This window comes from Anomaloglossus baeobatrachus, chromosome 1 (assembly GCF_048569485.1).
Source record: "Anomaloglossus baeobatrachus isolate aAnoBae1 chromosome 1, aAnoBae1.hap1, whole genome shotgun sequence".
NCBI classification, from domain to species: domain Eukaryota; kingdom Metazoa; phylum Chordata; class Amphibia; order Anura; family Aromobatidae; genus Anomaloglossus; species Anomaloglossus baeobatrachus.
Genome location: NC_134353.1, coordinates 300,517,709 through 300,541,975, shown reverse-complemented (window position 1 = coordinate 300,541,975; position 24,267 = coordinate 300,517,709). Strand labels below are relative to the sequence as shown.

General features: G+C 41.1%; 1 protein-coding gene across 2 annotated transcripts in view; it reads left to right on the top strand.

Annotated features, from left to right (window-relative positions):
- The window catches only part of PDLIM5 (PDZ and LIM domain 5), a 256,555-nt gene that overhangs the window by 126,309 nt on the left and 105,979 nt on the right, over window positions 1-24,267 (top strand). For both annotated transcript variants that reach the window (XM_075351036.1, XM_075351045.1), the window contains exons 4-5: window positions 4,725-4,764; window positions 7,417-7,832. In XM_075351036.1, the coding sequence (XP_075207151.1) occupies window positions 4,725-4,764; window positions 7,417-7,832 (456 nt within the window). The remainder of the gene's footprint in view (window positions 1-4,724; window positions 4,765-7,416; window positions 7,833-24,267) is intronic.

The window sequence follows — 24,267 nt, the reverse complement described above, 5'->3', positions numbered from 1 at the left end:
CAGTAGCTCTGTATAACCTCACTTCTACGAATATTTGACAACTTATTCTGGCTGTCAGTATGGGGTGTTTGCGAGGTTATACAGAGCTTGGCAGTCAGAGAACTGGTAGCTCTACAGTGGATAAGTGATTTTATCTAAACTGCAGCAAGCAGCCCAGTAAGCGACACATCCCTGGAATCAGGTGCTCGGTCTCTACGATATGCTCTGATAAGGTGACCAGATGACCGATGCTCTTTTAACAATGGGTTGTCCTGCATAGACAAGGTTGTTTGGCGCATTATTATTTCTCTATTTTATTACTAACAGTGATTGGGGTATCTTTTGTGTTGTGCTGTTCCGTTTTTCTTCGTTTGTATACACCATCCCTTTTTCTTCAGTTTGGAGATATTTGCAAATTCCTTTTTCTAAATTTAGTCTTGGAAAACAGTAGAGTGACGGACAAGTCCATTTGCTATATTCCATTCATTGGAATCTTTGCTTTTTGTTTCTTTGGTTAATTTCAGTCCTGGAAACAGAGTAGATCCATGTCTGTATGTGACATACTGTATAGGGTTTACATAGCGAAGCTCAGTAGTGTGGGAAACAAGTATCATTCTGCAGCAGTGAAATATTTCAGCTTCGACTCCCACTGTGGACGCACTGTTATTTCAGACAGGGAAATGCCTGAACCCAAAGACCAAAAATAAAAAGCTAAATATTAGATGTGAATAATGAAGAATTGGCTTGATACTGTGACCAGTATCATTGTTTGTTCCCTAATAAGGCAGTGCTCTCATGTTTGGAATTCTTTAAGATGCCTCGAACCAGCTAAAATATTCATTGTGTGACCACATTGGTATATTTACAGTGTTTTTTATTTTATTTTATTTTATTTTATTTTATTTTTTTAAATTGTTTTTTTTCTTACTGCTGTCAAGAAAGCCAACGATTTGCTGCCCTTGAACAGTTGGTGTTAGATTCCGAAAATCCATTTTCAAGATGATTTGACCAACATGATGAACAAGCATCCTTTCCCATCCCATCCTTTAAATGGAACAAAATAGCGATACCATAAAATATGCAAGTAACCAGATCATCTCAGTGGTTGATCGAGTTTTCATCCACTAGAAACAGTATTTATATACAGTTTTTATATCTTCAGTATAAGACTGCCATAGATATCATCAGTGACTTCTCCTCACTCCTCCATACACATAAACACTTGACTTGGCTTAGGATTCATTTGTTTTAGCCCCTTATATTACCACCGCACCATGACAATCGGGATGAGCCAGGTAAAGCCCGGAATTGTTGCATCAAATAATATCCATGGCTCCTACCATCCTGATAATACCATATAAATTATTTCATTTTACACTACCACTACTGTACAGCAAACTGACTGCAACCAATCAGACGTGGACACAGTGGGGGTGGGGGTGGGGGTGTATAGCAGTCTGCAACCAATCACAGACACTGGCACAGAGGGGGGGTGGGAGAAGCAGTGAATATTCATGAACCTTTAACTAGTGGGCACAAAAGAGTCTGACTTTAGTGTGGTCCTCCAGGAAACCTAGTATATATAAGGATGGGGCCATACAGGCATTACTGCGAGTGCATCACGACACTCTGCTCCGAGCGTGAGCCAAGCTCATGCCGCTGTGATGCGATCCTGTGATTGGAGCACAGCTGCAGAGAAGGCGTGCACTTCGGAGGAGAGGGAGGGATTAACATCCACATCTCCTCCATTGTCAGCTGATGCGTAAATCGCGCTGCACTCTGCTGTAATGAGAGTGCAGTGCAATATTTCTCACACCCATAGACTTGTATGGGTGCGAGTGAAAACTAATTGGATTCCACCCACAGAATGCTGCAATTGTTTTCTTGTTTCGATTAGGGCTGAGACAAAAATCGCACATGGGAGCGACCCCGAAGAGTAACATTGGTCCAATTTTTAATTGCATTCCACTTGCTCTGTTTTCCTTGCCGTGTGTCCTTAGCCTTACTATCCTTCTCTTACTACCATTTAACTTTCATTTGTAGCCCACATATTTTTTTAACAGTGATTTCCCTGGCCAATCACAGCCATGCTAATACTTGGCATGGCTGCGGAAGTGCCCACAGCCTAAAAGCTGGCTTATTGGCGTTTACTGCCTCATGAATTGTCATGTCTTATTCCTGCACGCCGGTCATTAGGACTGACGTTCATGTGTTTTATAGACGTAAATACAATAAATTCCCATCAATCGCTTTCAGAGACCACATTGAGATGCTATTAATACCCTGAACATTGTCACTTATTTCGGGAAGCTCCTTCTAATCTTTGAACATAGTTTTGAGCAATCAGCTGATTTGTAGGGACCGTTCCCTATGCAAACCTTTGTTCAGTAACTTACACTGATGAGGTTTCTACAATTTGGTTTTGGCTTGGTATTTCCGAGCTGAGTAGAAAGTATGGCTTCAATTCTCTGTACATTTTTGTTTTGCTTTTCAAGAGGTTTCTTTTATGTTGTCTCTTCATGATGGAAATCTTGTTTCCTTCTGTGTTGCTCTTAAAACAAGGCAGGGCGTCCTTGCCGTCACTCACAAGGCGAGTCCAGAAGGCTTGGCATTTTATGGCATTTCTTACATTGTCATACTAGCGTGTTCATTCAGGCGACTCACTCGCATTGTAACACTGTCCAGTTTTATACATTTCACTATTTCAGTCCTGTTATTGGATTGACCAGATCAGTCATTAGCCTATGATTATTCTATTTTCTTTGGGTAATCTAATGCGTAGTGTTAATTTCATTATATGTGACACTTCAATGCTTGGTCACATATTTCAGATGTTACTGGATTAGTCCTGGTTTTGCCTTACAAATACGGAGGTAAACAACTCACTAAATACTCAACATGTGCACCAATCTACTCACTTCAGACCTCCTCCCCAATTCAGTATCCCTCACAATACAGTATACTACAGTCCACTGCAAACATAGTAGATGTAGGTCCCACTAACTGTCCAAGATAGGACAGATCCTTTTAATTTCTAATAATGCTTGTTGGTAATGTACCAAATACACTAGATCACTCCAACATATTTGGTATCAATGCCCTGGCATTGGGGTTGGAGAGATGATGTGCATCCAGATCTGCTCTTTTATGTGGGCCTACTCATAAAGCCTAAGAGACACGGCATGAAAATCGGTGCGAGTGGAATGCGATAAAACATCCAATATTAGCCTATGTGCCAGCACCCATGAGCGATTTATTTTCTTAGCCCTAATCGGACCAAGAAAACAATCACAGCATGCTGCGACTGTAATGAGATCCTGCTTTCTCTCGCACCCATTCAAGTCTATGGGGCGAGCGAAAAAGCGCACTGCACTTGCGGTACACCTGGTTGGGGGACTTAAATCATACCAAATTCAAGACATTTTGGAGCCCATGAAGGTTCTTTAGGGGAAGAATATCATAGTCTTCTGGTGCAAACTGTCAAGCCCACCTTTTTATATGAAGGCAAAATGTCTCAATTTCTTTGTCATATTGTAAATAAAAAAGAAAAAAATTGAGGATACATGCGTGCTATAGAATAGCAGATGAAAATACACGATTAAATACTGGATGCGACATAGCATGCCGGATGTACATGTGCTATAGAATCCGGATATACACATGGTATAGAATGTGAGATACTCTGTAGAATGCTGAATACATTATGCTCATTATATTGGTAATACGGTAATAGGCGTTTTGGGTGTCACTACTGTTATGAGGGGTGGGAGCTAAATGTGGCTCTCAAGGTCTGAAAGGTTTGGGCCAATGAATGCCGGATGCACTTGCGCTGTAGAGTGCCCGGATGCACTTGCGCTGTAGAGTGCCCGGATGCACTTGCGCTGTAGAGTGCCCGGATGCACTTGCGCTGTAGAGTGCCCGGATGCACTTGCGCTGTAGAGTGCCCGGATGCACTTGCGCTGTAGAGTGCCCGGATGCACTTGCGCTGTAGAGTGCCCGGATGCACTTGCGCTGTAGAGTGCCCGGATGCACTTGTGCTGTAGAGTGCCCGGATGCACTTGCGCTGTAAAAGCAGTATATAAGCAGTATGGGAATGTTTTGTTTTTTTTATATTACAGTAGAACATGAGGATTTATTTTTTCTTCATTTTGCCATGGTTGTTTTTATGATTTTATTAGTTTAGACATTGTTTATATTTTAGTCTATTCATTCCCCTGCAGAGCAGTAATGATGGCTATTGTTATTATGAAATAAAGTTAAGGGGTAAATAAAGCTGACTAGTACTGAGCCTGTGTGTTATAGCCAAACTGAGACACTGCATTTTTATCTTGGGTTTTTTTTAATGCGTTTTTGAGTACAGTTTTGTCACCCAACTGCATGCAAAACCTTATGCCAGCAAAGTCAGAGAATCCTGATGCTTTGGGTACATGTTGCTTTTTTTTTCCGTTGCAAATTTGCAGCAGAAAATAATCTGTAGCATGTGTTTTTTGCAGCATTTTTCCACACCAAATGCATTAAAAAAACGCATGCAAAAAAACACACAAAGCACCAAAAATGCAGCATTTTATTTTTTTTTATTAATTTTTTTTTTTTTTTTCTGTCGAGCTGCAGATTTGGTGCAGAAATTTCTGCACCATAAGCTCAACGTGTGCACATCGCCTAATTCATGGAGAGCAGGAATAGTCATTTAACTCTACCAGATTTTGACTGACTACATATTAACATATTGATTTTGTATTTTTTAGAGCTGTGGCGGGACAGAACAATCCGAAGACAGCACAAGCGGTAAGTTGCGTCCCCTACCTGCACAACCCCTAAGTAACCAGTTGGCATTTGAAATATCTGAAGTCCCATACACTGACAGTGAATCTAGACACACCGGACGCTGTCCAGTCTCCTGACGCCACAGAACGGCAGCTGTCATGTTGTAGTCCATGGTATCATTAATTGTGGACCACTTAGAACATGAAACCCTTTTATATAAGAGATATTTCCAGATGCTGACATAAACTGAGTGATGTGTTTTGGAAAACTAATGCTCTAATCTGAGAAGTGACACATTTTACAGTTGCCATATGTATTTTCTTATTGCAAATGAAACACTATAATTTCTATGTGCTGCCTTTTATTGGCCATATTTATAGATGGGTTATTGGAAAAAGTAAAGAACGGACCTAGTGTGCTGGTGTAGTCACATAGTAGCACACAAAACTGTTGGTTTTAAAGGAAACCTATCAGTTCCCACAGTCTGGCAAACCACCACCATAGTGTTAAATTGGCTTATCTCTGCATTACAGCACAGTGCTTAGTGTACAGTTATGAAGCATTTTGTGTGTAACATTACTTTTGTGTGCCATTCATTATATGCTAGTGATGTAGGACTAGTCACACTGGTCACTTCCCCCGTACATAGAATACTCCAGATCCTGTAGCCCATCTCCCATAATGTGACTGACTGACACCCCTTATTCCAAGGTCAGACCGAATCTATCCAGTAGTGTTGTCCAAAGGATCTCTGGGTGCGTCCTTTTGAAACATGCGCACAGCAAATCTGATTTTTCATAGACTTTGCTGGGAAGTCAAAAGTTAGAACTTGCTGATAACAAAACTGCACCAAAAAAAGCGATAAGACTTCAGCGTGTGCATATAGCCTTATTCTAATCCCTGCCTAAATGTCCCTGTATCTAGTAGCTCAAAGAGATCTGTAGAAAAAGTATTTCTAAAGATCTTTTATTATATGCTAATGAGCACAAGGGTGTTAGTTCCTGCTCTCATTCCGCCCTCTTGGAATAGTAGCATGCCCACAGGACGTATGACCGGAAGTGGCGGGTACTTGGAAGCGTGGACACAGGTACGCTTGTCACTGCTGGTGATGCTGCATTGAATGGCATGTTAGCATGGCCCTGTGGGCGTGCTACCATGCTAAGAGGGCGGAATGAGACCAGGAAAGAACACCCTTGCGACTAGTCCCTGCGCTCACTAGCATATCATAAAGGATCTTTAGAAATAATGTTTCTAAAAATCCCTTTATCTATACTACTAGATACAGTTATGCAGGGATTAGTAATATGCACCCAGAACTGCTCGTGTTTCTGGGTGCATACTGCATCTGACAGGTTCCCTTTAATAAAGACTATACCGTAAATATTAGCACTAGAAGGAAAGGCCCACATTTCTGGAAGTGTATTGTAGGTTTAATTACTTGGGGAGCAGCAAGAGTAAAATAACAGCAACAACTGGCCACTTTTCACTAGTGACTGGTCCTCTTTACAGCTCATGTAGAAGGACTCTGTGCCTCCAGCCCCCGACTGTCTGCTACCCATGTCACTTCTTGAAGTGATCCTTGCACAGGGTTGATTTGTTGCATGTAAATCTGTTCTGTAATATCTGAATGATGTCTGTGTGATTTCTACTGATATAAGGGACAGATTTTTTTGCATCTACTCTACTGTGTGAACATGCCCTTTTATATGTTCATTTTAGCAATTTTTATACAACTCTGTATATCTATATTTTATATTAAAACGTTTCTCAGTACAAAAGACAGTTTTTTGCCCATATCTAGTAATGCTTCAAACAAGGCACACTGGTTTCTTATAGCTGTAAGGAGTGTCTCCATGAGATCTCGCTAGCAGATCACCTTCTTGGGGATTGGGGTTTGTTTGCCACAATATGCATGTAGGAAATCAGTGAACCAGTGGTGGACACTTGGCCAGGTGGGATGGAGAATGCCATTCTTGATGCAGGTCCCAGAGACCTGGCACACATCTGTTAGACATTTATGACCTGTCATGTGAACATGTTCTAAAAGTCTGTGATAAGAATACTGTTTGAATAACTTTTCAAAATATGCCAATAAAACGCAACTTGTACCAAATTTGAAAGCTTTTAGACCTTTAAAGGAGGTATTCCAGGCTCTTTACAAGTTTCTGCAGTCACACTACAGACTGGTGAATCGTGACTGTGAGTGATATTCCCATATATTCCCAGCACAAGCGGTGGACATCTGACCACAAATATGCCGTTTGTGTAGTCGCAGACACGTGCTGACTACCTTCTCAACTGCTTTGCTTCGTGTTCCGAAATAAGCAGATCGTAGACTTGTGGTCACGTGACCCACACATGCTGGAGATACAGGGGAAGAGTGGCATTGTGCACATAGTGACGGCAGACGTTTGTCTGGAGACCGGAAAAACTCGAATTCTATTGACAGACATTAAACCTGGTCTTCTGTGTACCATCTGCAGAGTATATCCTAACTATAGTTTGTTTTGAGGGGGTGGTTGCCGTTTTAAGAATATACAGATACATTTGTAAGATGTATCAGATGAAACACGAAGACTTAAGTGTCTGTAGTGGCAGCTTATTATGTAAAATGAGGAATTTACCTCTTTGCATGTGGTTGGTGTGTATATTTTTGTTTGTTTTTATATATAGGAAGCACCAAAAGAAATAATAAAGCCTGTGCCCATTGCAACCCCCATTCCTACTGTGCCCAAAGTCTCCACTGCTGCTAATCTGGCATACAACAAGGCACCTAGACCGTTTGGAGCCCCATCTCCTTCCAAGCCTGCATCAATCCCTTCACCTTCCTCTGCCTTTACCCCAGCCACCACAAACCAAGCCTCCACACAGCCGTCTGCTTTATCCCTGCTTGCTGCCGTAAACCCACCTGCCGCCACTACCACTGGATTGCATGCTGGTTATAAACCCTCCACTGATGGCCCGGCAGCTAGACCTGCAGCCACCCATGCCCCACAGCAGCCTGCAAGCTACAGCTCTACTGTCAGCCAGTATTCTAATAGTGAGCGAAGAGGACAAAAGGAGAATCTGGGGGACAAATCACAAAATGGGTAGGTAGCACGTGCATGTATAGAACTGATACGGATAAGACACTTACTTTTCAGAGTATTGGGGGGTATTTAAAGGTTGTTTCCGTTTTTTTATTTCTTGTTTTGTGTGTATTTTTTTTTTTTAATTAGTAACTACCTAGAATATGGTAAAATGCTTTAATGGCTCTCAAGGCTTGTTTAGGTTTTCCATTTTGCTACTTTATTGGGGTTAAGATCTGAATATATGTAGCAATTTTAACTTATGGGTCCACAACTGAGAAACAGTATAATTAATCATTTATGACCCAAATCAATAGAAGCAATGGATACTCCTCTTCCACAGTGGCCTAGTTCCCGTGATGTCTGTACTCCTGTGCCCAAGAGAGTTGAGTGACTTGTTGACTTGTCACTTGCAGGCTGCAGCCAATCATCGGCCGCTGTTTGGCTGCAGCTCATCAATATTACGTCCGTAAAAACTGCTCTGATGAATTGGTAAAGGCTGCAGCTTTACATCTGACAGGTTACACCTCTATACACCACTAGTAACAAAGGGTTGGCCAATTACTATCGGTGTTGGCATAGCTGACTTTCTCCTCCTCCCTTCACAAGGACCTTTGCACAGATTCACTAGATGCTTAAATGCAAAGCCTAGTCAGTCTGTTCATTGTGGATGATGTAAATGTGTTTTTTTTTCCTGAAACTGAAAATTAGGGTCTAACAAAAACTCCATTAGACGGTATGAAAATTCTGACATTTCTATTTTATTTTTAAAAAAGTAAAATCAAACTTTGCAAAAAAAAAAAAAATATATATATATATATATATATATATATATATATATATATATATATAATATATTTTATTTTTTTTATTTTTTTTTTATACAAAATCTTGATTTAAGCAAAAAATAATTTGTTGATGATGGCTTCATTTTAAGCCGTATCATCTACATTTTGTTTTTGCCAAATATTCAACCTCTGGGGTTCCCTAAATTCGTAATTAAACCATCAAGTAGTCTCAGTAATCTTAGACAAAAATAAAGCCTAGAATGTGTCTGGTAAAATAATCACGGGAAGCTCTGCAGTGAGACTTGTAAGAGTTGTCATTGTTGGCAGATTGTGGAAACTTGAATAGGTGTAAAAATTCCAGAAATGGAAAAGTAACATTATAGTTTATGTACATCAATTTGTCTCTTCTGGATAGTAGATTAATCTCTGCTAATAAGAACTATGTCCTATTTCTACATTAAATAATGCACAATTATTTAGACGTAGACGTGCTCATGTAGATAGGCTTGATTCCTGAAGAGTAACCCTCAGTAAAGGGGTTGTGCCATGACGCACTGTGGTGTGATCAGCTCTGAAAGTTACAAATGTTCTCAGGAAATGAATACAGTGAATAAGGTGAATACAAAATACCTTTTGTGATTTATTCACGTGAAATCCCATCCCATCACACTGAAGAGGAGAAATTGTGGGAGGAATTCAAAAAAGGCCCATGTGACACCAGCTGCCTCATTGATGGGCTCTACTGCCGCACCGCTGCATCCTCAGTCTCCCTGCCCTCCTGCTGTGTCTAAAAAGTTTGGGAGTGGAGGGTCTATGAGAAGAGTCCTGGGGCTGTATTAGTAAAGCCACCATTGGCTGTTTTGTCTGCTAATTAGCTGCATATGTAGAACAGAGCCGTTAGGGGGAGTTGTGTGCCTGCACTCAGTAAAGGCTGCGACTGTGAGGAATAGCTGTCATCTCTGTCTGAGCCTATACAGAGTGTAAATACGCAAGACAAACTTACATATGCAGCGATTCAGCAGATGAAGCACTCAAATTGCTTTACTAACGCAGCAACTAGATTGAAGAAGAGAGTGTAAAATTGATTATTACAGAAGCCGCCATACATTTTACTTTACTTACAATGGGTATGGAAAGTATTCAGACCCCTTTATATTTTTCACTTTATTTCATTGCAGCCATTTGGTAAATTAAAAAAAAGTTAATTTCTTTTTCTCATTATTGTACACTCTGCACACAATCTTGACAGAAAAATAAACAGAAAAATGTAGACATTTTTGCAAATTTATTAAACAAGAAAAACTGAAATATCACATGGTCAAAAGTATTCAGACCCTTTGCTCAGACACTCATATTTAAGTCACATGCAGTCCATTTCCTTGTGATCCTCCTTGAGATGGTTCTACTCCTTCATTGGAGTCCAGCTCTGTTTAATTAAACTGATAGGACTTGATTTGAAAGAACACACCTGTCTATATAAGACCTCACAGCTCACAGTGCATGTCAGACCAAATGAGAATCATAAGGTCAAAGGAACTGCTCAAGAAGCTCAGAGACAGAATTGTGGCAAGGAACAGATCTGGGCAAGATTACAAAAGAATTTCTGCAATTCTCAAGGCTCCTAAGAGCACAGTGGCCTCCATAATCCTTAAATCGAAGAAGTTTGGGACCACCAGAACTCTTCCTAGACCTGGCCGTCCAGCCAAACTGAGCAATCGTGGGAGAAGAGCTTGATGAGAGGTAAAGAAGAACCTCAAGATCACTGTGTCTGAGCTCCAGAGATACTGTAATGAGATGGGAGAATTTTCCACAAAGTCCACTATCACTGCAGCCTTCCACCAGTTGAGTCTTTATGGCAGATTGGCCCGACAGAAGCCTCTCCTCAGTGCAAGACATATGAAAGCCCGCATAGAGTTTGCAAAAAAATACATGAAGAACTCAGACTATGAGAAATAAGATTCTCTTGTCTGATGAGACAAAGAACTTTTTGGTGATAATTCTAAGCGGTATGTGTGGCGAAAACCAGGCACTGCTCATCATCTGCCCAATACAATCCCAACAGTGAAATATGGTGGTGGCAGCATCATGCTATGGGGATGTTTTGTCAGCTGCAGGGACAGGACGACTGGTTGCAATTGAAGGAAAGATGAATGCGGCCAAGTACATAGATATCCTGGAAGTAAACCTCTTCCAGTGTGCTCTGGACCTCAGACTTGGCCAAAGGTTCACCTTCTAACAAGACAATGACCCTAAGCACACAGCTAAAATAACAAAAGAGTGGCTTCAGAACAAGTATGTGACAATTCTTGACCGGCCCAGCCAGAGACCTGACCTAAACCCAATTGAGCATCTCTGGAGAGACCTGAAATGGCTGTCCACCAACGTTCACCATCCAACCTGATGGAACTGGAGAGGATCTGCAAAGAAGAATGGCAAAGGATCCACGAATCCAGGTGTGAAAAACTTGTTGCATCATTCACAAGAAGACTCATGGCTGTACTAGATCAAAAAGGTGCTTCTACTCCGTATTGAGCAAAGGGTCTGAATACTTATGGCCATGTGATATTTCAGTTTTTTTCTTGTTTAATAAACTTGCAAAAATGTCTATATTTCTGTTATTTTTCTGTCAAGATGGGGTGTGTACATTCATGAGAAAAAAAATGAACTTTTTTGAATTTGCCAATTGGCTGCAATGAAACAAAGAGTAAAAAATTTAACGGGCTCTGAATAGATATATAAATAGATAAAAAATAAAATCTGAATGGATAATAAAAATTTAAAGGGGTAAATAAATCCTTTTTTCACAGTAGTAGTTTTTTTTTATTTTAAGTTTACATGGAATCATTTTCTTTAAGTGTAGAGAGGAGAAGCTCCTGCTCTGGTGATGAGCTCCAGCCAGATGTGTGCGTAGTCAGTAGAGATTAGTGAATCTCAGGGCACATTCGTACCTTAGATAAGGTTCGGTTTGTGACCCTGACTTTGAACCGAACCTCAATAGAAGCCAGTAATTAGGCAGTTCATGTCTCCACCCACATGCAGCCAGCCATAAGAAGAACACTTCCAGAAGTGGGTGGGTGGGGTTTTTCAAATTTATTTATTTTTTGTGTGCACACTACATCAGATCATGCTGATTTCACCCCTAGTGTGAGCCATTCAATCACTGCACATGGCTCGCACAGGGCTGAGCATCACTCATACCCAAGCACAGTGATGCTCGCTTGAGTGGTTTGCACTTGTAACTCACTCAAACTTCGAACCCGAACCTTTTGTATTTTGGAAGTTGGTTTCTGAACCCGAACCTCAGGTTCACTCATCTCTAGTAAGTCACCTCAAAATCTCGAGGTGACAGCTATGCAGAAAAGATCCAGCTGGCTAAGGCAGATGGATCCAGGTCTACAGGACCGCTGAAGCAGGAACTTTCTTCAGAGTGGAGGGAGTTGCGCATACTCAGCCTTTTAGGAGACAGGACTGACATAGCAGCCATCAATATTACCAATAGGGAGAGCTAAGCCAAATATCAAAGGAATATGCCTTTAAAGAGCATAATTGTTAATACATTTAAATTGAACAAGCTTATATTTCTAAGATATCTGCTTCATTATAGAAATGATATATATGGAGGCACAAGCCCAAAAAATGGGCCGGACAAAATTGTTGGCACCCTCAAATTAACATTTGGTTGCAGACCCTTTGGAATACATAACTGCAATCAGTAGCTTTCTATAACCATCAACAAGCTTCTTACTCCTTTTGAACTGGAATTTTGGACTCTTCTTTTGCAAACTGCTCCAGGTCTCTCATTTTGAAGAGTGCCTTCTCCCAACTGCAGTATTAATATCACTCAGGATTTCAATGGCATTTAGATCTGAACCCATTGCTGGCCACTTCCGAACTTTCCAGTGCTTTGTTTCTGACACTGGGCACTACATTGCAACCCAAAATTCGTTGGTAATCTTTAGATTTCATGATGTTTTGCACAGTCAAGGCACCCAGTGCCAAGGATCGCAAAACAACCCCAAAACATCTTTGAGCCTCCACCATATTTGGCTATAGGTGCTGTGTTCTGTGTTTTTTTTTTTTTTTTTTTTTTTTTTGTAGACATGATTCTGTTTTCAGTAAACAGCAGAATAATTTGTTTTACCAAAATGCTTTATTTCGGTCTCCTTTGTCAACAAGACATTTTCCCATAAGTATTTTGGCTTACTCACATACATTTTGGCAAACTACACTCTAGGTTTTTTATGTCTGTGTCAGCAGTGGGGTCTTCCTGGGTCTTTTGCCATAGCGTTTCATTTCATTCAAATATTTACGGTTAGTTCATGAAACTCATGTACCCTGAGTCTACACTGCTCAGGGTCAGGACAGCTTGAATTTCTTGAATACTTGATTGGGGATGCTGTTGCACGTGATTTTATCCCTCAGGAGTGAAATTCATAGACTGTGAATGGCTCCCCCTGGAGTGCCTGCACACATCATGCAGTGAAGCAAGCCTGTGCGTTGTGGCCATTGTTTCACAGACAAGCACCCGCAATACTTGGCTCTACGAGTACCCGAGGAGCCCGGTGCTCGATCAAGTAAGAAGCAGTGCTGGTAATCATTAATAATGTGGAGGACTTTTTTTTTTTTTTTTGTTTTATTTTTGCTGGATGTATTTTGTATGCATTGGAAATGCCTTTTGGCTATTGTCAAGAAAACAAATAGGGAATACAATCTTTTTACAGAGCGTCAGGCTGAGAAATATTCACCGGATCTGTATTTTAGCAGAGATTATACTATAAATCTAACAATTACACCTTGGAAAGAGTCACAACAATGGCAACTTTCATAGATTAAGTGATAAGCCAGTCAGGCCACCATGCCATGTACTGCTTGTATAGTATGGAGTTCAATAACAAAACGATGTAAAACTATGACCGCTACTTACAGCAAAGATGGAACTGCAGCTGTACATTGCCCAGGCCAATAGACTACTACTCCAGCAGGATACAGCTAAGGCTGCTTTCACACTACGTCTTTTTAACATGCGTCCTGAACGTTTTTTTGCTGCAAAAGCGGATCCTGCTTTTACAGCAAAAAATGCATGCAAACGCATGTCTTTTTTTGCAGGATCCTGTCACTGGATGTTTAGGGGCGGGCATTGGAGTCATGTGATCGGGAGTGAGGGGAACTAAACGTGCCAGACTGGGAGCCGGCATCTGACAGCTGCGAGGCTCGTAACCAAGGTAAACATCGGGTATACTTGCTTGGATACCCGATATTTACTTTGGTTACAAGTGTCTGCAGCTGCTAGGAGCCGGGCTCCCTGCACACGTTACCAACGTAAACATCGGGTAACTAAGATAAGTGGTTACCCGATATTTACCTTGGTTACGAGTGTCCGCAGCTCTCAGGTGGGGGAGAGGGAGGGGGAAAGAAAGAGAGGGAGGGGGAGAGAGACAGAGAGGTAGGAGAGAGAGAGACTGATCACGGAGGCTGGCTTCTGGGCATACTCAGTAGAGCAAGCAGGATCCTGCCTATCAGCACGCCAGCGTTCACATGTGTTTGCGTGCTGTTTAGTCAGGATCCAGCAATTTGCAGAAGTTGGACGCAGCTCAAAAACGCTACAAGTAGCGTTTTTGAAAGATGTTAAAAAACTGCAAGTCGCTGGATCCTCACTATAACGCACGCAAACGCAGGTGAACGCATGTTAACGCGAGTCCATTGCAAATGCATTGAAATGAAAACGCATTTGCACTGGATCCGTTTCTGCGTTAAAAAAACGTTCAGGACGCATGTTAAAAAGACGTAGTGTGAAAGCAGCCTAAGCCCCCACTAAGTGGAGGCATCACAGGTGCAGAAGGAGCAAATCATACACACACTTGCAAACATGGTGGAGGCGATTGCTGGATGGTAAAACATATCTTTATGAAATAAAAATGCGGCTTTGCTGCAGAAAAATCTACTCAAAGTGATAACCAAGATTTGGAAGGGTAGCCTGAGCGGACAGGTTCTCTTTAATCACATGAGGACCACACTGATGTCTGGTGTTAGGCAGTGCACCACTGGTATTTTATCAGCGGCCTCCGTGTTGCATTGAGAGCTGTGTCACATTAATTATACGCAGATCATTGCATCAGGATTATCTAAATGTGCACATTGCTACCCCAGGGAATGCACATACTTAAGTAATAAAAGCCACAAACTGGAGAAACTAGCATACATTTTTCAGAGCAGGTAAGCCTAAACTGCAATCTCCTAAAAGGTCTTCTATAACATGCTCGTAGCACAGTGGCCCTTATGTACTCCAGCAGTAGCCTGACCATTTTCATTCCTCTAGTTCAGCAGTCTATTCTTTCACAAGTGATCTTTTTTAGTAAGCTTGTGAAATGAGTTCTTTATTTTCTTCTGCCCATGCATCTTGCATTACCCATGAAACAAGCCAAGTGAGTGTAAATGAGCCCATGGAAGTGATCAGCACGTACTGCAGCTCAGACGCTCTGGGCCCAGTCTCACAGTGGGATATCAATATGTGAGCTGCAGTTTTATGTTCCTGGCACCGCTAGAATTCTGCTCTTTAAAGTTCAGCACTTTGTTTTCTGTCCATATTGCTCTGGCGGCACTAACCCTCCATACGACCTCTCTGCATGTACCTCGAACGTAATAAAACAGCCTATAACATAGTTTGGAGGAATGGGCTGCTTTATTTGCGGCTATGTTATTTTTCTTCTTTCCATAGAAGGTGAAACCCTCTGAACACCCGGCTTCTCATGCCAGAATGAACATCTAGCCAGTAACTAGGATTGTTAACGGATCTCGTTGCCTGAGCGCCATTTTAGCATTTATAGCCATTCTGTCTTTTCCATTATAGAATATTTACATTCCTATTGATTTTTATTTTTTTTTTTTTATGCAGGTGTCAAACAGGGCAAAGTTAGTATCATTCATGAGTTTGTGTGTTCTTGTGTGGTCACCGCATGTGTTTAGCATGCTTTTTAGCTATGGAAGTGTGTGTATAGCTCTACCTTTTGAACACCATTTTTTGGCTTTGGAGTTCTGTATAAAGTGGTGGTGGGGAGTTATGTTGTAAATACATTGTATTACTTATGTAGTACTTATTCTGACTTTCATCTGCTATTAAAAGGGTTGTCCTACAACATTGTCCTCCATAAGTGATAAATGTCTGATCTATGGGGGTCCCACTGCTAAGGCCCTAGTGATCACTAGAACTATTGTCTCTTTGAATGGAACAGTGCTGCTGTTTGTTCACACTTGTACAGTGAACAATGTCTTCCTTTTATTGGATGTCTGGTAGCTGAAACCTTTGTGTCTCCTTTAACGAGCCCTTCCAATCAAAGTCTGATGGGCGTTCTAGTAATAGGTGGGCTTCCAGCTGTCAGACGTTTAATGACTAACTGTGATGAATGACAGATGTGGAACAATCCATTTTATATCCATTGCTGCATTTAAAATATTTCAGGCCTTAAGGCCGCTTTACACGCTAGGATTTATCTGACTATATGTCGTCAGGGTCACAGTTTTCGTGACGCACTTCCGTCATTGTTAGCGACGTCATTGCGTGTGACACCTACGTGCGCCTCCGAACGATCGCAAATAGGGTGGAAAATTGTTGATCGTTGACACGTCGTTCAGTTTCAAAATATTATTCATCGTTTGGAACGCAGAAGACATATTGGTACGTTTGACACCCTGCCAACGACGATCAACATCCACACAACCGCCTTGGTCAAACAATAGATCGCTGAATGATGTAGCGTCGTTTGTGAGATGTGTACATGTGACCGCTACTAAATGACCGATGAGCGATCTCGGCAAATCGTAAGAACGATCTGGGCGTGTCACATCGCTAACTAGGTCGCTAGCGATATCGTTGTGTGTAAAGCAGTCTTTAGAGCTGAAATCTCTCTGCTTTTATTAATCAAATTTAGGAAATGTTCTCTTTACACGCGGTATTGAACGGGAAGCTGATATAAGTAAAACCATCCTGTTGCATTACAGACCTTGTATAAATTAATAGGGACTACCGTATTTATGCTGACAACCTTATTCAGTGTCCATTAATATCCTGCAGAAATGGGAGGCTAGCTGGATTACAATTTGGATATTAGTCCGGATCTGTACTTTATGCAATGTATTTACAAAAGCACCAAACTTTGTATAGAATAGATCTATTTATCCAGTGAAGCTACGGTAAAAAGGTTAACGTACTCTTATCGCTAAATCTAACATAATGCCCATGGTTTTCAAAGGTGATTAACAATCAGTGCATCATTCAGATGTGCGTGAGACACGGCATGAGTGCGGACCACAATGTATGGACCCGACCTTGACAGCCTCATATATGCGGCCATTCTCATATCATGTTTCATGGGTGTCTGGATAAAGTGCTAGGCCTCGTTCACATGCACTTTACCATGTTGAATCAACCTTCAAATCCACACCAATATCCATGTTTTTTTATGCGTTAGTCAGGCATTTCATTCATTGCTGTAAAATCAGACCTTTCCTCAGCGTATAGGGCATGCTGCGGGTTTGAGTATCAAACTTGCTTGTTATTGAAGATTGAAAGATTGCAAGGCAAATGCCTCTAAATAATCTGCAGTGTGTGAACGTGGCCTTAGTTTTCTAGCTTTACTGCTTGTCCTTTGTGTTAGTAATCTTATTTGCCAATTTTGATTTAAATGACAAAACTGGAAAGATCTTTTGTTTAAGGTTTTTGACGATCATTTCCCCTTAGGTTATTCTGTATCCTAGTTTGCACAAGAAACACAGTATAAAGGATAATTATCCTATTCTTAAGAACCATGTATGCCATTAATAAGAGTGGACCCCAAACCTCTTATACTTACAGTATGAAATGCACAATATACTCGCACTGGTACCCGCTGCTGCTCTGGGCTGTGTTTTGTCTGCAGCATTGGCAACATGTTAACAGCACGCATCACCACTGCAGCCAATCACTGAGCTTAGCGGCTCATGCGTGGTTAAGCTCCGTGATTGGCTGTAGTTGTAAGGTATGGTGTCAATGTGATGTCACTGATGCAGCCTAAACATAGTCCGGAACAATAGCAGAGACCAGGTATTGGACATGAGGAGGGGGAGTATCTTGTCGTTTATGTAGGTGTACAGTATAAGCATTTGGGGTCCGTGGTCCTTTAATTGGATATCTAGAGATGAGCGGATCATTTGAATTCAGTTTCACCAAATGTCCCTAAAAATTTGATTCAGAAGTCTCATTGTCTGGAAACTAGGTGTATAATACTCGGAGGTTTCCTACAACTCTGAGCCTCTCTTGTGCTGTTTAATGAAACACAACTTTAGGAATTTCTAATTGACCTTATCCTCGCTAGGGAAAAACTGCTGGTAACAAACTGCCTATTTAACAAGACCCGCCAGTATCTGACTTTTTACACTGCTTAAGTTGTAAAAAAAAAACTTTTTTAAAGTTATCCGTTCCTGTAGAAAAATGCCTGCCTTGCTGGTGTGTATACACAGGCATTGCAAATGGAAGAAGCCGTGGGGGTGCAAAAATGTTTTCTTTGGGGAGTATCAATAGCATTTTGTTCTTCTTTGCAAATTTGAGAGCAATAGCTTTTCACACGTGGTCTAAACATTTTTAGAAACAATGGCTGGTCAACAATTTTCTGTGAAAAAAAAATTGCCTTATTTTGGAGATTTTCTTTTTTATGGGTGTGTCCATTTCCCAGCTGCAGTACAGTAGAGCTAGAACACACAGTGGGCAGTCAGAAGACATGGCACTGGCTTGATTATGCAGTGGCAGAAGACTTGTAGAACTGGGCAAGCAAGGAGATGTCTTGTATGGTCAGCAAGGGCAGCTCTGCCAGCAGCAGTCCCACAGTATACCGTAAATGACCGGATAGACAGGGAGTAGATACCCAACTGAGTGTAGGCTGGTGGAATGAGTACTATAAAGAAGACAGACAGATGATGACAACATTAAATAAATCCCAGACCTTTACTAAAAAGGACAAGAAAGACCTCTTGACCTTGATCTTGCAGGACCTTCTGATTCACATGGTTGGGAATGTATAACTGCTACCTTCTCCTTTTGCATAATGCTTACAATGGGCTGTGTTCTTAAACCAGGAAGTATAGATATACATACCAAAAAAATCAGTTAAGAATCCGAGTTATTCATTAAAATTCGTTATCTTTATTGGGGCATATTAGAAAGATCCAAAACATACAGCATCAGTCTCAGTGGCTGCAATAAGGAATGACAAAATTCAGAAGCTAGTTTATTCATGATGAGTGAGCACAAAAGTGCTCGGTACTCGAATCGAGCATATCTGACACCTGGAAATGCTCTACTCGAGTACCGAGCACTATAGAAGTCAATGGGTGACTTGAACAAGTTTTTCTTGAGTCCCCGTTCTGTTACCTGTCCTGACACAGACCCCAGCCACCACAGTCCCTATCATCCTCAGGCAGTAGACCTTGGCCGGCAACCTCCACTCCGTCTTCCCGGCCACCACAGTCCCAATCATCCAGGTGCAGCTGGCATTGCCCTCCAACTTTTGTTGCTTGTTGATGCTAGCTGCACCTGGATGATTGGCACTTCGGAGGTCAGGAAGACGGAACGGAAGTTGCCTGACGATGTCTTCTGCGTGGCCAGGGGCTCTGTCAGGGCAGGTAAGAGAACAAGGAGTCAAACATTTAGCTTGAGCACCGAGCATTCCAAGTACCCAAATTCTCGATTTCAGTGCCTCGCACGTTCACTCATCGCTACTACTGATGCAATACCATATATAATATGTGCCACAAGTCCAATCTTCTTCTTTTTTTTTTTTCTTTAATAAGAGTTCACTTTGTGATAATACACCAAGATCAGGAATATCACTGCTTATATAATTGACAACTCCTATATGACTGTAACCAGTCTTGACTTTTATAGTGATTTTTACAACTTTAATTTACAGTTGATTTGCAGAATACAATGATATATTTTAAAAAATAAGAGGTCATGAACTGCTTGGTTAAATGCTGCGAGTATAATAAAACGTTGTATTGTGCCATCTACTGGCTAAATATTAAAATAAATATTAGGCAAAGCTCCATCTTGGCAGCAAATGTAAAATCTGTTCTATTTCTTGTTGGATATAATTGGACATCTTGGCTCATTACCTGATATTCACTGACACCTAAGCATCCTCTCTACTAAAAATATGTCTATTAAACACTGTTAAAAATAAATGTGACTTTGCAAAAGTACTCAACTAGGCTAACGACATTTATTGAGTTCTGCAAGTCAGCTGGAAATTGAGGCAAAAGCTGATACATAATTTCAGCATGTAACTATTATCGAATATGTTGAGGCCTATGGTAAGTTTTATGGTAATGGGTCAGGCTGCGGGATGTGACATTAATACCGTATGTAGATCTATAGTCCAAACATCTGATCTGTAACCAGCAGCTTAATGTTACCAGGTATCACCAAGAGAAAACCAAAAAAATACATTCAAAACTGCAACTAAAATGCTTAAGATACTTAACAAAATTGATAAGCATTTGTCAACTAATATACCCAATAATATTCACATTTGTCAACTAATATACCCAATAATATTCACATTTGTCAACTAATATACCCAATAATATTCACATTTGTCAACTAATATACCCAATAATATTCACATTTGTCAACTAATATACCCAATAATATTCACATTTGTCAACTAATATACCCAATAATATTCACATTTGTCAACTAATATACCCAATAATATTCAGATGCAGAGCTCGGTGAAATTGTACAGAAATCAGATTAAAATCCCCTATGACACCTCAACATGATGAGATCCGTTAACTGACAACATTACGTTATGTGCTAGAAATGATAAAACTGAAGAATTAGTTGCTGCTTTATTCTGGCTTTTTCTCATGCTATCTTTTTCTTGATATCTCATTCTTACTTTTCTCGTCTCTTACCCTCACCTATACAGTATTACCGGATGATATTGTTATAATAACACTTGGCCATCTAGTTAAACCTGTAGTTTGTTCTTGTCCTACATCAAATTCCTGATTTACTAACTCTGTTATAGATTTGGGAGCCTTTCATATAAATGTATATACCTGGCGTGCTTAAAGTGGATCTGTCTTCAGATTTCACAATATAAACTGCACACATTAGTAATAGATCTCTTTTGACAAAAATAAAAAAAATCTAAGTTATTACACCAGCTTCATCAAGTCTAAGTGGCTGTATAATCCTGATCTTAAGGCCCCGTCACACTAAGCAACATCGCTAGCAACATCGCTGCTAACGAACAACTTTTGTGACGTTGCTAGCGATGTTGCTGTGTGTGACATCCAGCAACAACCTGGCCCCTGCTGTGAGGTCGCTGGTTGTTGCTGAATGTCCTGGGCCATTTTTCAGTTGTTGCTGTCCCGCTGTGAAGCACAGATCGCTGTGTGTGACAGCGAGACAGCAACAACTAAATGTGCAGGCAGCAGGAGCCGGCTTCTGCGGAGGCTGGTAACCAATGTAAACATCGGGTAACCAAGAAGCCCTGTCCTTGGTTACCCGATATTTACCTTTGTTACCAGCCTCCGCCGCTCTCACTGTCAGTGCCGGCTCCTGCTCTGTGCACATGTAGCTGCAGGACACATCGGGTTAATTAACCCGATGTGTGCTATAGCTAGGAGAGCAGGGAGCCAGCGCTAAGCATTGTGCGCTGCTCCCTGCTCTGTGCACATTTAGCTGCAGCGCACATCGGGTAATTAACCCGATGTGTGCTGTAACTAGGAGAGCAAGGAGCCAGCGCTAAGCGGTGTGCGCTGCTCCCTGCTCTGTGCACATGTAGCTGCAGCACAGATCGGGTAATTAACCCGATGTGTGCTGTAACTAGGAGAGCAGGGAGCCAGTGCTCAGTGTGCGCTGCTCCCTGCTCTCTGCACGTGTAGCTCCGTGCGCTGGTAACCAAGGTAAATATCGGGTTGGTTACCCGATATTTACCTTAGTTACCAAGCGCAGCATCTTCCACGCGGCGCTGGGGGCTGGTCACTGGTTGCTGGTGAGTTCACCAGCAACTCGTGTAGCCACGCTCCAGCGATCCCTGCCAGGTCAGTTTGCTGGTGGGATCGCTGGAGCGTCGCAGTGTGACATCTCACCAGCAACCTCCTAGCAACTTACCAGCGATCCCTATCGTTGTTGGGATCGCTGGTAAGTTGCTTAGTGTGACTGGACCTTTAAAATGAGTATATTAGGCAGGGAATCTTTCAAAAGGGATTAAATGGCTATTTTCAAGGTTAGTACACCAGTGTCATCAGGTGTAAGAGGTCTATCTAATAACGTATGCAGTTTCTATTGTTAAATCTGATGTCTGATCTACTGGTTTTTGCATTTTCTGACTTCTACTTCTTTTCTTTATTCTTTCTTCCTCCCCTCCACCTCTCATCTGAAATAAGGAATATTCCACCTAAACGGTATGAAAAACCTAGAGTATAGATTGATATTGTATGCCAAAGGTTCTTGAATAAAGATCAGTAGTGAGCTCTAAGCTACAGATGTTGTACTGTAAGAGTTAACCTGGGTCAGTGATGGAAAAGGGATGAGGCTACTTTCACACGTTTTTTTTTTTTTTTTACCCATCAGGCACAATCAGTAAAAAAACGGATAAAACTGATCTGGCGCCAGATCAGTTTTATCTCCATTGATTTGTATTAGCGCCGGATTGTGCCTGATGGCCTTGCGTTGCATCCGGCTTCTGCCGGATCCGTCATAATTGCCTAAAGCTGCGGCCGGAGGCAATGTATCTTGTAACGTTTTTTTGATACGGCGTGTTTTACAATGGAAGCTTATGGACGCCGGATCCGGCGTAATGCGGCAAAAAACAGATGCGGCTGACGGATCAGTTTTTGTAAACTGAGCATGCTCCAATGTTTTGAAAAAAACGGATCCAGCAAAAAAAAATAATGGACAAAACTGATGCAAAACGGATCTGTTTTGAAACCTCTTCTTCTTTGGCAAACTGCTCCAGGTCCCTGAGATTTGAAGGGGGCCTTCTCCAATCTGCCATTTTGAGATCTCTCCACAGGTGTTCTATGGAATTCAGGTCTGGACTCATTGCTGGCCACTTTAGTAGTCTCCAGTGCTTTCTCTCAAACCATTTTCTAGTGCACGCTTGGTATCTCTGGTATTAAATCACATATACATGGTAGACAGCAGTGTGAGCATCTTCAGCATACCTGATATTTTCATTAATAAATCAAAATGACTAAGTGGACAGCAGTGTGAGCAGCCTCTCCATGTCTCATAACCCCTATTATTTCCATTATGAGATAAAAAAGACAAAGCAGGCAGCAGCATGAGCAGCCTTTTCTTACCTCAGCACTTTTGATACCGTCAGTATTCAGAAATATATGGCGAATAGCAGTGTGTGTAGCTTCTTTTAAGCCCTTCAGGACATTTGATGTACCTATTTGTCATGGTCGGTTAGGAGTTTCCAACCGATGAGGTATAAGTCCGTATTGGCGATCACACGAGGAACAGGAGCTGTGCCTGCACAATCGCTGCTGAAAGCTTAAGCTTCGGATGTCACAGCCAGTGATTCTCAGTGTCACCCCTGGTTGTTTAACCCCCTAAATGCTGCGATCAATACCAGTTGCACATTGAGGGCGCAGGGAGAGGGAGTGTGCTACCTCACCTACAAGATCGGGACCGCTGCAATGTGATCACGAAAATCCTGATTGTTGCAATGGCAACCTAAGGTCTTCACGATGACCTCTGGATCCGCCATCTTTGTTAAGTCTATTTTATCATGGCAAGAGACTGTCTGAGTCTTCTGTCAGTGCACTACTGACAAGTATAATGTATTGCAATGCTGGTGCAATCAGTTATAAAAGTTATTGTCCCGTATAGGGATGAAGTAAAATAAAAATGAAGAAAAAGCTAAAGAAATAAAGAAAAAACAATGGGGGAAAAAAAAATCTACCATTTAAATCTGTGCATTTATGTAGAAAGCACACATTTTGTATCTGTATCTGGAATAAGCTAATTATTAAACTGTTACACTAGTTTTTCCTGTCTTTTCATCATACAACTGCGAAAAAGTGGAATAAAACACGATCAAAAGTCACATGTAAATAGAAATTGTCAGTTTGACCCGCAAAAACAAGCCGCGATATAGCTCCTGCGAAAAAAATTGAAGTGTTAGCTTTCAGAATACAGCAATGGAAAAACAATTTTTTTTTTTCTATAAAATTGTTTTTATGGTGTAAAAGCTGCAAAACCTGAAGAAAACCTATCTCTGTAATCATACTGACCTGCAGAATAAAGCAGTCTGGTTCTTTTACGCCAGTAAACATCTTGTAAAAGTGATCAAACGGAAAAACAATTCCTGAGTTGCACTTTTTTTCTATATTCTACCTCACAAAAAGCAGAATAGAAAGCGACCAAGAAATATTGTGGACCAAAATGGCACAAATAAAGACTCCAGCTCATCCCACAAAAAAACTCCAAGCTCTTACCTCACTCTGTTGGCAGAAAAATAAAAAAACTAGTCTTCAAACTTCCATGGTGCAAAAAAATCCTATATTTAGTAAAAAAGCTTTTTGTTTTTGTTTTTGTTTTTTTTTTTTTTTGTGTGATTTAGTAGGCAAATGTAAAAAAAAAAACTATATAAATCTGGTATCCATGTAATTTTACT